Source organism: Halyomorpha halys, unplaced genomic scaffold, assembly GCF_000696795.3.
Source record: "Halyomorpha halys isolate HHAL.00 unplaced genomic scaffold, Hhal_1.1 Scaffold223.1, whole genome shotgun sequence".
Classification (NCBI taxonomy): Eukaryota; Metazoa; Arthropoda; class Insecta; order Hemiptera; family Pentatomidae; genus Halyomorpha; species Halyomorpha halys.
The window spans coordinates 1,395,030-1,409,677 of NW_027115445.1; the positions used below are offsets into that span (position 1 = coordinate 1,395,030).

Genomic DNA, 14,648 nt, shown 5'->3' on the forward strand with positions numbered 1-14,648 from the left:
TATATATTTATTAATAGTTAATAAAAAAACTCACTCAGGTCCTAAAGAAAGGCAAACATTTGAGTAAATGATTTTACTTTTTGATTGCCATGAAAATTCGAATGAAGGGTATGATGAGGAATGGAAAACCAAAATCCACTTTATTTCACCTCGAAAATCTTTCATCCCACTTAGCTACATCAGTAAGAAAAAAATATTATATATTTACAATATTTGGTTATTATAATTTGCATGAAATCACAAAAACCAAAAGTCACTTCCTGTAAAGTAGGCCAAGAAATTTCTTTAGTAATAAGCTCTCAGATCCATTTATGACGTTCTTAAAAACATGTTAGTACGAATTTTCATAGAACTCAAAAAACACCTTAACTGGTCCACTTTGCTTCGTCTTCTATCCAACTTGTTTTAATAGTGTACTCATATTAAAGCTATATTTTCTAAACTGTCCAAGTAAAATATCTTTTGATTCCTGCCAAAATTCGTATTCACAGGTTGCTAAAAAATGAATCTGATTTTTTTTTTCTAAATGAAAATTTATTAGCGTACCTAACTATGAGCAAATTTTGTTTTTGGTGATTTTGTAATATTAAACTCATTTAATACAATGTAAATGATATATTTGTTTCTTAATCTACATTTATAAAATTATGCCACTGCGCTATGATACGAGTACAATATTGAAAAGAATTGAATTACCTAGCAAAATGTGTTCGATTATTTTTTGATGGGTAAACAAAGTTGATAGTGGTTTTCTGTACCTACGTAAATCCTTAAATATTAATTTTCACAGCGATCAAAATATACATTTTTTGGCTCAAAATTTTTCGTTTATTTATTTGGAAAATAAAAAAAAATTAACAACACAACCCGACCAATCAACACAGAACTTAAAAGTGATTTAGAGCTCTTATAACTTAAACGAAATGGCTCAAATCGGACTTACTTAAACAAATTAGAACTGGGCATAAATAATAAAATGTTTAAGGAGTTTTTCTCTGTTTGAAATTACTTTTTCACCCTTACTAAAGGAATAAAATCCAAACGTTATTGAAGTGGGTTGAGAGAGAAAAAATTCTGTTGTACTGAGTAATTTTTGGTTGAAATGACAATTCCAACTTAGAGGTGTTAAGAACTCTTATGGCGGATCTACGTGTTGGCCACTCGCTGCGAATGGGAGGACAAATGCTCGGTAAACAGAGGAACCGTTCCAGCGGACCATCCACATGTGTTTTTGTTAGTGTTTTTCAGAGAGGCAAGCATGATGGACGTTCAACTGTCAGCCATTGCACTGGGATTATATTATTTTTATTACAAAAAAAAATTAAATGAAAGGAAATTAAATGAAAGAAAACGTAAAATACGTCAAAGAACATGCTGTATGACAACAATTCACCAAAATCGGACCAGGTAAGCTTTAAATTTTTATTTTAATATTCAGTAAAATAATAATAAAATAAACTTTTATTTTAACTTTCATGATTGTGCTGTTGTATGTATAATCTTACAATGTAAGATTGTAAAGATATATCAATTACGTTCATTCTTCTTCCTGTATCAAGAATGGGACTGAAAGTGGTGCAAGTCATTTTTTATTAATTGTAAGAGTATTAATTTTTTATAAATTTTGTTAAACAATGTATTTCATTAAGACATGTTATTTTAGTACATACTATATACTTAAACGATGTATATTACATAATTTTTGTAAATTCCAAAAATACTCCATTTCTTGCAAAAATGAAAAAGTTGCACTTTCATGATCTTCAGCTCATTTAATTTTGTTAGTTAAATGTTAATCATTGGTTGGCCAGTGTTCTTTAAGTTAGGTTTATGTTATTTTATATTATTAAGTTAGATTTGATATTTATTTCTATATACATGTCATTGTTTAGTTGACTGTTTTCAGTGTCTTTTCTAGTCCCTGGATTAGTCATTTCTATATATTTATTAACATTTGCGTTAATCAAGTTTACTCAATACTATTGTATTTGGTTGAAATGAATTAGGTAGTAAGAAAAAATAACAATAAAATTAGGTAAATGTGACTTATACTAGTAATGATAGGTTTATGTTATGGTTATTGTGTGATTAATTAGTTATAAAAAATAGGCATCTAAACTTTAATACTTGTTTTCACACTTAAGTTATCCAATACCTGTTGATGGTGGCAGATATACCTGGCTAGTTTCATGTTCCAATTGTGATGAGAGTCTCAGTTACAACTAGAGCCCACTATACCTTTGTAACTAAATTTTTATTTAATTAAATTAAAATTATTAATTATCTAATGAACTTATTAATTAATTTTATATCATAATTTCATCAAATTGTTTTTTGTGTTTTTTTTTACAGAGAAGCTATAATAACAAAAAAGGAAGCATTGAGAAAACATTTCAAAATAAAAAAGGATTCCATTTGTTCAGGCGCAGGTATCTAAGAAATTTAATTAATCTATTGTTATAATTCATGTTGTCAATATTACTTGCTAATAAGTGTTATTAGTTTGGTTGTTAATTGTCTTGTATACTTTACTAATAACTACGTACATTTTTGTACCAGATAAATTTCCAAATACTAAACAGTGTAAGTTGTGCCTGGACAGTTATGAGTTTAGAATATAGTTCTAAGAAATATTTAAAAAGGAAAGCCTAATACATGTCAAGTATAAGGAAAAAATAACAATAGTACAGCTACTAACTACCATGTTATGTCTATTTTAAATTAATTAAAAAGAAAATGGAATGATGGTTGTATAAATTATAATCATAATATAGTGATATTTAACAAGTTGCTATTTTCATGTAGTTTTTGTTTTTTATGTATGTACATATCTATTCCTTATATTTATATTATGATTAGAATAATATTTATTTATTTCCTTTTAGGTTCTGATGATATCTATGAACCTATTTGGTTTGCATATTTGCAACTTGTGGAGTCATTTCTCCTTTCTATTTATACTAGCAAAGCTACTTTAAATACAGAAACTGTAAGTAAAAAAACTTCATATCAATACTATTTTCGTAATTTTTATGGTTTATTGGAGGGATCTTTATTTATTGACTATTAAAAATATAAGGACTACATGAAGTGTATTAGCCACCTATGAATGGACTAGAATCATAGGAATACAAGTTTAACAACATTCATGAATATACAAAGAGAAAACAGCATTCAGCACATAATATGATATACATACAATACCAAAATGCTATTAAAAATACATATTTCTAAAAATCCAATGTTTTGTTTAATTTTACTACAATATGTGATTTACATACTTTATTTAATGTCAATATAGAATTCTGAAGAGGGACAAATTAAAGCTGAAAATGTTTTTTCATTAAAATAAAAAGTTTGACAGGGAAAATTCTTTGAATTATTTATAATATATTATGCTAGTAATAACAATGAAACAAACAAGAAGTTCACTAATAACCCTCTTTATTTATTTTGTTTTCAGCAATCTATGATAGAGAATGAGTTGATTGAAGACAAAGAAAATTTTAAAAAAGAAAACCATTGTATAATGGAGCCAGGGCCTTCATCTTCATATACGAATTCGACGAATTCTGTTCGAAAAAACAATCCGATGCATAGGTCCCAAAGTGAAAGCATTGAAAAAAAGTCTTCGGCTTTCACCCAACTTGCTAATGCTATAAATCAAGGTCCATCTCAACTTGATGAGTGTGACTTATATGCAAATCTTTTAGCCAGCAGGCTAAGAGAAATTCCTAAAGACAGAAGGAGGCTGTATATGCAGAAAATCGATATGATTTTTTATGCAGACAATTCAGAATTTGAAAAATTATGAGTGAATCTCATTATAATTCAATGTAAATTAATATTTTTGTGTTTATGTTAATATTATGAGTGTACGTATTTAACTTTAAGATGTATATTTTGTAATATTTTTGTTTACGTTTTCAGTTATTTTGTTTTAGTTTTTAAAAAACATATTTTGTAATTTGTAATGTTTCTATAGTGAATTTTCTCTCATAAGAAGTTGTTTGTTCTTATTTATTAAGATGTTGAGGTGAAAAAAAAACTTCCATTTAGAATATTATGGCTATTCTATTTTTTTTTTTTTTACTAGGTCCGAGTATCCCCATATTTATGTACTCGTGTTTTTTATTTTGTTAACTGCATCTATTTCTTCTTGAAATATATTGAAACAAAACAAAATGGAAGAGTTTTTCACCTCTCAACATCTTAATAAATGTAATGTGTCTATTTTATATATATACATTTTATATATATATATATATATATAACGTATATTTTGTATAGTTGTTGTTTATGTTTTAAACTATTTAATTTAAATAAAAGTAATTTTGTGTATGTTTTTTGGTTTGTAAATAAATTATTTTTTTCTGAAGTTTTTGTTCACTTTATTTAATGGTAACCAAGATACCATACTCTTCTCACTAAACACTACTGTAAAAAACTGTACCTAAAAAGAAATAATGTCAATCTTAATTATATCTATTAGTAAATAAGAATCCTCTACAATTAATTGATATAAAAGATCAAAAGGTTCTACGAAAAGTTTATTCATAGATTAAAAATAAATTTATATTTTAGCTAGAAGCTATAACATGTTAATAAAACGTTGAAGTTCTAACATTGATACTTATACCCAATCTTATAAACCATCAAAAACATATTCATACTTCAAAAATTCAGGTGATGAATACTGGAAGATTGCACTAGTTTCAAACTTTCACCAAAGAGATGAGGATGGGCCAAATGCTTTAGTTAGGCCTTCTAAAATAGAAGGTTGAAAATTAGTTTTTTTCAGTTTCAGTGATGTCAATACTATTTACACATTTGCAATATTTTTCAGAATCATCTTTATTAGTTCTAAAAAATTAAATAAGATTAATATGAAATAAATATTCTAATAATTTAAAGAATGTAATTAAAATAAAAGTATAGAAAATATGGTACAAAGTAACAACCAAATGAAAAGAATTAGAAGATTGTAGGGTCAAAAAAGACAGTTATAGTAGTGGAATGAAAAGTGTAATTCCTAAGATGGGGCAAAATCCCAAAACATTGATGATAGTAATATATATGTTTTAATTAAAACCATAAAAAAGATGAAGATAGATTTCACACCCAATTATTAGATGAAAAATAAAATTTAAAGACTATTAATAATAAATAAAAAAAATGTACGCGTATATATAAAAAGGCATGTATTTGGATCAACTACTATAGTGTTTGAAACAAACGGTTGGAAATCGGTCACCTCCGGTACTTTTCGGGACCATCAGTATACTCTGATAAAGAATAAATGGTCTTCGCCATTTTGGGGGAGCCAAAGTAAAGGCTCTCCTTCAAGAGAGTAGGAATGTACAAGTTAAATTTTGGCAAGTCGCGGATACTGGCTCAGGATTGGTTTTTTTTAGCATGCTCTCAGGCTTACTGGCTCATACATTTGTGAGTCTAGTCCTAAAAATATTCTCGAGAGCATTTTGTCTCAATTGGACACTACTTGCTAGTTTTTACCTTTTAACTGCCATAAAGTGTTCGAAAAATACCCTCAGTCACCTGATCACAAATCTTTAGAGAATTTATGATTTGGAGCAACAAATTCATAAACATGATATTAGAGACTGTAGTACATAGAAGAGAAGTTTACTAAATAAATTAATACAAATTTTCCGCACTTATGAAAAATAGGCTCTTTGGATGTTGATTTCCACAAAAAATATCGATACTTTCCAATATCCAGATCCTACAAAACTCTTGTTTATAACCTGATATTGTGTTAAACACTATTTCGATTTCATTACGAATGATTCATATAGTTTAATTTTAATTTTGTTGTACTTTTATTTCGATATATGTTCACAATCTTATACTATTATTTATATTAGATTTAAAATATTTTAGAATTAGTACTTTAATTAATATTATTTCGTATCATTCTAAAGTTTCTGTGATTTGTTCTGAAGAAATTATTTAAAAGTTGTATTAATATAAATATTAATTGATTTTTTCCTAATACTTTGGAAAATTAGTATAAAACTAAAAACCATTCCTTTTTGTATGATTTGAAACTGGATCATTAGAGTGAACCACGCGGCAACACTTAAAAACCTTGTTTAAATGTTCGCTAAAAACAATGATTTATATCCAAATCATAGTGTTCCCTTCTAGTTATGTACGTTTTATGAATAAGAATCATCTTTGATTTTATGCACACTATTTTCAATTTAATTCTGAAAAATTCATTTTAACAATATGGAGAAGAATGAGAGCAATTTGAGCTCTGATTCACAAGACTCAAAGAATGTAAAAGAAGAAGTAAATAATGATCTAGATCCATTTGCTTATGTTGTAAATAATGGATTTACATCTGAAATATTTAAGGTTGAAATAAGAGGATTGCCTAGATACTATGGAATAGGTGTAAGTGATTAACAATATTTTCTTAAATTTTTGTGTTATGTTTTTAAGATTAGGCTTGGATAAATTAATTTAGGGTTTAAATAATAAAGATTGGATTATACAACTTTTTTTATTTATTATAGAAAAAGGAATATTTAATTACAATGAGTCGCATTATCTCAAAATTTTCCAATCTTAGACCGTGAGACACAAAGTATCTTTATAATTTTTTTAAGTTTGTTCGATGACTACTGATTGAATTAAATTTTCATTTATACACAATTCTTTTCATATGTTATGTGTGTTAAATTAAAATGTTTTAAACTTATTTTATATTAGGTTTGCTCCAACACGATTCAAAATTATTATCAAATTGGTGTCTGCCACGAATTGGAATGATTAATCATAATACTTATGTACCTACCAGTTTGGTGGTATTTGTAACTCATGTTAGTACCATTCTATATTCTATCTAGGATGTTCTGCTTGTCAGTTAATTCCCTTATCCCTGACCCAGGTTCAGATTCTAGGAGTATGTAATAAACTTAATTTCTTTCTCATTTACTATCGGTTGGGATACTTTTTCAGTGGGTTGAATTTGAAGTTAAAATCTAATTGTGAAATGTTACGTTAATCCTTTACAAAAATCATTAACTTATTATCTCACCCTCAAGAGACATCAGAAGTTGCGGTTGCGGTGACCAGCTGTCCTTTTTTTCTAGGACAGTACGTCTTTTCTTACTCTTTTGTTCTACAGTACTTTAGTACCCCTGAGAAGATCATAAATTTATTTATTTATTTTTTTGGAAAGATACTTTCAAAACCATGAAAAAAAAAGGAAAAAATCAAGCTTTACATGTTTAGCCTTCTTTTATTTATATAGATATAAGAACTTCAATTGAAATTAAGTGTGATTACAATGTATTTGTGAACTTTTTCTAGTTTCATTTATTAAAACCAAAAAGGGTTGTGCAGTAAATTAATTAATCCTTGTCCAAATTTTTAAAGAAATATCTATTATTATAATTTTTGTGTATGTAATTATTTAAAAATGAATGGTATGTTTTACTACAAAACTTGTAAGTTTATTTTTGTTGTTATCGATAAAACCCCGTACTTTCTACAACTCAAGTTCAGAACAAAAAGGTACCCAATGATATTTCTTTTTCGTATCTATTATAAATATCTTTTTTTAAAATGGCACATTTGACAAAAACAAGTTTTGATTTCACTTTGAATTGAACTTATCCCAACGGGAATACTGTAGAGTGGTATAACTTTTACTTTTTGGGTCATCCTATTTAGAGTCCCAAAACTAGTATGGTTGCCAGGAAGTAACCTCTGTCTGCATTACAATCCATGTAATTCATCAAATTCATAATAAAAACATTTTTTTTTTCTTTAATGTGTCACGATTAAAGTTAAGCAGCTCACCTCCTTACTTTGCAGTAACACTTCAATTCCTATATTTTTACAATTCCTTAATTTTTGGTGAGTAGATAAGAAGTAGTATAATTTTCCTTCCAGTATGTGCTGAATTTCTAAACTTCAATTATTCTATATTTCTAACTATGTTTTTATTTTTAGGAGTTTAGGAAACTATTAAAGTCAAAATTAAAATTAGATTGCTCCAAAGTAAAATCGCCAAAAGGTGGAAGCCCATGGCTTTATGCTTGTTTTCGTTCTGAGGAAGAAAGAAAAAAAGCTATTTCACTTCTATCAGGATACAAATGGAAAGGTTCCATTTTATCTGTTAAGGTATTTTTGTTGTTCTTATTTATTATTTAATAACATTTCAAAAATTTTAGCTGATGTGCATTAGGTTAAAATCATTTGAAAAATTTCCATAACTTGATTAATTGATAAATACAAAAGAAATAAATCTTCATTGGAATATATGTGGTGATGGGTCTATGAGGTTATACATGTTTTAATGTTCTTGTACAGAAACAAATAAACAATGTATTAATATTTTTTTCAAGAAATATTTTTTCTTTATCACTCACTCATTGAAAAATACAATTTTTTTATTTAGATTAAATAAGAATTTGATATAAAACAAAAATTTACTAGTGCCTTTGATTTTCGGTCATTATTTTTTGTTTTACCCCAGATGTGACTTAATTAACAAATTTATATAAACAATTAAATTAATGATAAGGAGTCACTTACCTCCCTACCCTACTTTGAGTAGAAATTAATGCCTTTTCAAGCAGGTCTACTGAAATAGTTTATACAGTATGGGATCACATTACTTACTATATTTCTCTCTTACTATAAATTAAAAACTACACTATAGTTATAACATGAAACCATTTGTGTATAAATTCAGGTTAATTCAAATAAACAAAATAGAAGGTAGTGGAAGCAATTTTGAAACTTCGGCATTTATTCCTCATCGGACTTCCAATGATATTTGTGATGATTTAATTGTATATTAATGTAGCAATTTTATTCACACTCAGGGCCATTTTTGATGATGTTAGGAGGCACTTCCAGTGGGTCGATTTCACTAACAAAGTTGCTGTAACGTCCCTCCCTATTTGCATCTAATAAATAAAAGTAATTTAATTTTTTCATTAATTCTTTATTTTTGGATTTGGCTGTTCACAAACATATTGTCTATTTTGGGAGACTTGGTTATTTGTAAATAAACCTGTACTGCTACAATCCATAAAGGGTTAAGGGTGTAGTACTTTGTAAGGATCTACTGTTACTAGACCAATGGCTGTACCAGGAGGTGATTTGGTCAGAATCACGCTCAACCGCGAATCCTAGATTACAAATGAATATTTTTGTGCTATTAAGTAAGTTTTTATTTGAATAAGGACTAATTTTTATGTTATCTAGGTTTGTAGTATACATTATATAACATATATTTCTATATAGCAAATATAGATTTCATATTTTTAAGAACAGATAAGGCTGAATATATCTTAATATAAATTTATGTATGCATATTCTTTACCATCTAGTTAGAATAAAATATAATAGGTTATTATAAAAGTAACAAATGTTTGTGAATTTTATTTCAATGATTTAATTATTTCATCTATCTATCTGTAGACTGCTGATCCTGTACCTGATCCTTTAATAAAGAGAAGATTAGAAGAGTCAAATGACTCTCCTAATAAAAAGATTAAATATGAAACACCAGAAGAACAGAAGGAAGCTCTACTGATGAGTGTAGCACCTAAGTGGAATGTGGCTTATGAAAACCAGGTGTGAAAAAATTCCTTTTTATTTAATTTCAATTTAAATCATGTACAAATCAATAATTTACTTATAAGATATTTTTTTTTTCCCCAGATCAATAATAAACATGAAAATGCAAAATCCCTTCTTATTCGTTTAGGAATGCAATTGGTCAGGGCTAATCCTTTGCTAAAAGATTGGATTGAGAATCAGAAACAGCTGAATGAAGGCCTACCCTGTAAACTACTTAATACAAGATTTCTCGAAAATGAGCCCAATTGTTACCGTAATAAGTGTGAATTTACTATTGGTTAGTTTTATTAATCCTTTTGTTGGCTTTATTCCTCTTATTTCAGTGTAAAATGTTGTATACAATTGTATTTAAATTTTGTATGATAAATGTTTGTTTATAGGAAAAGATGAAGTCACTGAGGAAAGAAGAGTTGGTTTTAGACTTGGAAGTTATGCAAGTGGATCTATAAGTGTCGGTCCTATCGACGACATTCCTACCCTGCCAAAAATTGTTATAGAATCTGCTAAGGTTTAACAATAATAATTCAATAATTTCAGCTTTAGAAAAGATTTTCTTTTGCTTTTATCAGATTTTATTTACAGGTTTTTGAAAAATTTGTTCAAAAGTCACAGTTCGAAGTATTTTCTCCAAAAGATTTGAGTGGTCATTGGAAGCAGTTAACAGTAAGATTAGGAATGGGTACAGGTGAAGTAATGGTAGTTGTTGGATTTCATCCTCAAAATTTGAATGCTGAAGAAATTTCCACTCTTAAAGAAGAAATAAAAGAATTTTATAAATGTGGAGCTGGAGCAGAGTCTCGTGTTGATTCACTGCACTTTCAATTAATGAAGAGGAAGTAAGAAAAAAATGATACCAGGGTGCAAAGCAATCTCTAGTGGCAGGAACTTCGAAACTCACTACAAGTTGGTATAGGTCTGGCCTCAAGGATCTGTTAGGGGTTTGTTTAATCCTTTGAGCGAGTGTGCCATGCGGAAGTTAATAGTTGTGATCTAATTAAAGCATTTATAAGGATAGTATCAGTAGGGATTTTGAATTTCCAGCTGCTAGAGCATGTTCTGTGCTGAAAAAAAGTATAAAACCTTAAGAAATATAATTTATTTTATCTAATACATTTTATTATATTTTATAGTTAATTATTTTATAAAAACCGATTATTAAATTTTTTTCTGTTATCTTCTAACATTTTTTTGTAATATGATGTATTTTATGTTGTATGATTGATAATTTATTTATTTCAAAAGTAATTTAGTGTTAGCTACTTTGCTTGATCAGTAAGTTCTACATTTTGAATTGGAAGAAGAGTATTTGATCAGTTATTCAATACAAAACAAGTTATATTAATGAAGTATACCTGTAGTCCTCATGCTTATTTTAGGTTTCTTTTCTTGGAAATTGACTTAAATCGAATCTTGCTCAACAAATGTGTCTATTCACACATACAACCAAATTTTATATCCTTTGTTTTATCTATAAAGTCTTATATATATTTGAGTTCAATTCCAATCCTATAAGTGTGTCAATTCCAATCCAACAGATGTGTCTATTCACACATAAAACCATATTTAATATCCTTTGGTTTGTCTATAAAGTCTTACATATGCGTGCTCAATTCTGATATCTTTATTTGCCATTCTGTGTAATTTTTAATTGATGTGTTAAAAAATTCAAATTGCAAAAAGCTTTATGTGAATCTTGAAGCTGTTTCTCAGTTCAGTAATGAGCAGTAAACAGTCAACAGACTCCCTCATTATGTACTCCAACAAGGGCAGGAAGGATGGTTTATAATTAACCTACTGGCTAATAGACTAATCCCGCAAGAGTGAGGAGATTAAGATTACTATTAGATGAGGTTATCTTAAACTTCCTGAGTCAGATTTGAACTTACAAAGAAGCCATTATTGCCAAAAAACCTTGCTCTAAAGTACCTTTAATTTTACTTATTTCAAATAAACAACCTGTTCTCATTGTTAGCTGTAAAAAACAGTGGATGAATACAAAATATTTAAGAATTTTATGAATAACTTAAAGAGAAAAAATAAAAAATAGAAACTAGAGTTGGAATCGGAAAAAGCCAAGGCCGACCAATATCTCCGAATCACTCTCATATTTACTTAGCTTCAATATCATTTGTCAAACTGTTGTATTATTGGTAGGGACAAAGTTAGTATTCATTAGGGGTATTCACGATCTTTAGTTTAACATATTAAAGTGTGTTAAATGGAAAAACTCATGTTAAATAGAGGAATATTTCCTACTTTTACCATGTTAAAACGATATACCATGTAACATATGGTTGAGAGTTTGTTACTAGGGTTGTTAAATGGAGAATGACATCATGCAACAGACCAGCTGAGCTCGTCACCATTTTATTTGTAGTCGTGTTAGGTTACTTGCTTGCAGTTTGTGTTTTGATTGTGTTAGTATTGTTTTGGATGTTTTTATAACTAATAAAGCAATGGATGACAACAATAATAATGTTGTAATAAATTACTTTAGTGAAAACTTAGAAGTAAACAATAATACAAAGTTTTGGAAGGAAAGGTTATAAAACAAGTTGCTCAGAAAATCCACTAGGAGCTCTTATGCATTTACTATTTGACATGACTTTAAATAGGGCTGCTCACAATCTTATACTTATAACATTTAACATGGTAAAATATTTTACATTTAACACAACATCAGGAATACCCCTATTATTTTCACCTTGAATAACCATAAATGTACTTGTAAGAAAAAAAAAAAAAAATTGAAATTTTTTTTGTTAAATTACCACCTCTCATTGTTGGTAGTAACAAACAATGGATATATATTGAATATAAAATAATTAGGAATTTTTCTATTTCTATGGTTGTTATATCATTAGTCAGATTTTACTTTCAGATATGTTTCACTTATCTATATGAAACATATTTTCATTGTGGATAATAATGAAGTATCTGTTTTGAAACCTATAAGACTAATGTCATCCAAAGGGCGGTAAGTGAAAGTTGTGTGATGCACAAACCATATCAAATTTTTAAAATTTATTATGAAATGTCACCTCTTAAATTTCATATGGTTACTGGTTCTAGATGTATGAAACATTGTATGGATTTAATGTTTAGTTTAAAAAAGAAATTGTTTGATAATTATTTTGTTTATACAGAGAGAGGGGGTCTCAAGGCTCAGAATATGAACTCCTTCTTGGCAAAGAATGTATTGAAGAAATATTATGTGGGCTTAAATTCAAAATTTCTCCTGCTTCTTTTTTTCAAATTAATACCCGTTGTGCTGAAGTTCTTATGAAAACTGTTCGAGAGCTTTCTAATATTGATCAAGATACTGTTTTAGTTGATGTTTGTTGTGGCACCGGAACCATTGGACTTTGTTTAGCTAAAGTACGTTTATTTGTGATAATTTAGTTTATTATTTCAAAACGTTATCATTTGTAGACATTCACACCCTCATTCCTTAATTTTAGGATTGCAGTCGTGTTCTTGGCATTGAAATTGTTGAACAAGCAGTTAAGGATGCCAAAGAAAATGCAGTTACAAATGAAATTAGTAATTGCGAATTTTTTTGTGGTAAAGCTGATGAAATTTTGGACTCTGTAATGAGCAGGGTAAAAGAAAATGAAAAGTGTGTAGCAATTTTGGATCCTCCTAGAGCTGGTTTACGTAAGTTAATTGTCATTTTAAGTTATCCGTGTAATTAAGTCGTGTGATTTATTTAATGTCTTATTTTAACTTTATTTTTTAGACCCAAAAGCTATATTAATGTTGAGGCGTCCGAAGAATCTTGATAGAATTGTCTTTATGTCCTGTGATGGCAATGCTGCGTTCAATAATTTTGTAGAACTTGGAAGAAATACATCTAAAACATTGAGTGGTGATCCTTTCCTTCCAATCGCAGCTGTTGCAGTCGATATGTTTCCTCATACTGATCATTATGAATTAGTTTTATATTTTGAGAGAGTGAGCAGGGAAAAATTACTGTCCTTCAGTAAAGAAAAATAAAGAAGAGTGTTTTTTTTTTTTTATTTGTAAATATTTGAAATAACTGTAAATGAGTGGACCTGGAAGAAAACGAGTTTTATTTTCTGTAAAACAATTGTTGATGTTCAATTTTACAGAGATCTACTTTTTATATTTATAAATAAATTATATTGCCTTAATCGTTGATATTAAATCCAGTTCATTTGTATAATCTTTTTACACTACAGTGTACTATATTTTTATGGTATTTAAGGTATAACTGACCCTATTTACTTTATTTTATTTATATTATTACAGATTTTTCAGTACATTGCTACTCCACCTCTTTTTTTTGTTTAGACGGTATGAGATGTTGACCATTTTTGTAAAGAGTTTTCTGATTTATTAATTTGCTCCATAAATTGAGATCCTGATACCCATATATCTGTTTATCCTAGGCCAATTTTTACTTTCCAATATCCTATTTCCTTTCCACGAGGAGTGATGTAGCTGAGTGAGGTCCTGTTTAGTACTGTGCTCCTATCTCCTGGACCCACGTTTGAGGCTGTGGCTGATAATTATTTAATCTGGTGAACCTTTGACTTTTATTTTGTGAAGGCATCACGGAATGAAAACTTGACTCCAACTCAACTCTGGTTAGAATAGGTTGTTTACCTCTAAATAACCCTCCTCCTTCCTTGTATATTAGAAATGATATGGTAAGGAGTTATATAAAAAAAAAAATTAAGCCCTTCTGTGGTTAAAATAAAAAGTAGATTTTTATACCCCTTTAAATTGGAAAAAAACCTGGAAACTGGATATAGTTTCTGACTAAACATCTCCATGAAGAAAAATTGGCTTAGAAACATTATTTCCTTACACAGTACTGAACCCTAGACTCTTAATAGGTAGTTATGATCTTAACTATCTAACTAACATCTCAACTAAGGTTTTTTTTGTGGTTTTCTATTACCCTCATAAATTGAAGAGTGATTAACATACAAAAAAAAAATTAACTCTACATAAAAAAGGAAAAGTATGGAGCCGGAAACATTGGACAGAAGACT

The 14,648-nt window shown here is 28.4% G+C and overlaps 2 protein-coding genes across 3 annotated transcripts in view; both read left to right on the top strand.

Moving 5' to 3' along the window:
- The window catches only part of LOC106679819 (26S proteasome non-ATPase regulatory subunit 10), an 18,177-nt gene extending 14,330 nt beyond the window's left edge, over positions 1 to 3,847 (top strand). Inside the window, exons 1-4 of one of the 2 annotated variants that reach the window (XM_067052467.1) lie at positions 769 to 1,407; positions 2,353 to 2,429; positions 2,886 to 2,989; positions 3,464 to 3,847. In XM_067052467.1, the coding sequence (XP_066908568.1) occupies positions 1,259 to 1,407; positions 2,353 to 2,429; positions 2,886 to 2,989; positions 3,464 to 3,814 (681 nt within the window). In that variant the 5' untranslated portion in view covers positions 769 to 1,258 and the 3' untranslated portion in view covers positions 3,815 to 3,847. Of the gene's footprint in view, positions 1 to 768; positions 1,408 to 2,352; positions 2,430 to 2,885; positions 2,990 to 3,463 lie in introns of those variants that run through there. The other variant, XM_014419173.2, reaches the window with a different exon arrangement.
- Positions 3,848 to 5,797: 1,950 nt separating this feature from the next.
- On the top strand, positions 5,798 to 13,795 carry LOC106679848 (tRNA (uracil-5-)-methyltransferase homolog A). The gene is made up of 9 exons (XM_014419219.3): positions 5,798 to 6,420; positions 7,987 to 8,157; positions 9,466 to 9,621; positions 9,709 to 9,904; positions 10,008 to 10,135; positions 10,210 to 10,463; positions 12,774 to 13,005; positions 13,089 to 13,284; positions 13,367 to 13,795. The coding sequence occupies exons 1-9, from the start codon at positions 6,253 to 6,255 to the stop codon at positions 13,621 to 13,623; spliced, it is 1,758 nt and encodes a 585-aa protein (XP_014274705.1). The 5' UTR covers positions 5,798 to 6,252; the 3' UTR covers positions 13,624 to 13,795.
- Positions 13,796 to 14,648: the final 853 nt, after the last annotated feature.

Coding starts and splice junctions, on each gene's coding strand:
- LOC106679848 (XM_014419219.3), top strand. CDS start 6,253: ATGGAGAAGAATGAGAGCAATTTGAGCTCTGATTCACAAGACTCAAAG. Junction 6,421..7,986: donor CTAGATACTATGGAATAGGT/GTAAGTGATTAA, acceptor TTTTATTTTTAG/GAGTTTAGGAAACTATTAAA. Junction 8,158..9,465: donor GTTCCATTTTATCTGTTAAG/GTATTTTTGTTG, acceptor ATCTATCTGTAG/ACTGCTGATCCTGTACCTGA.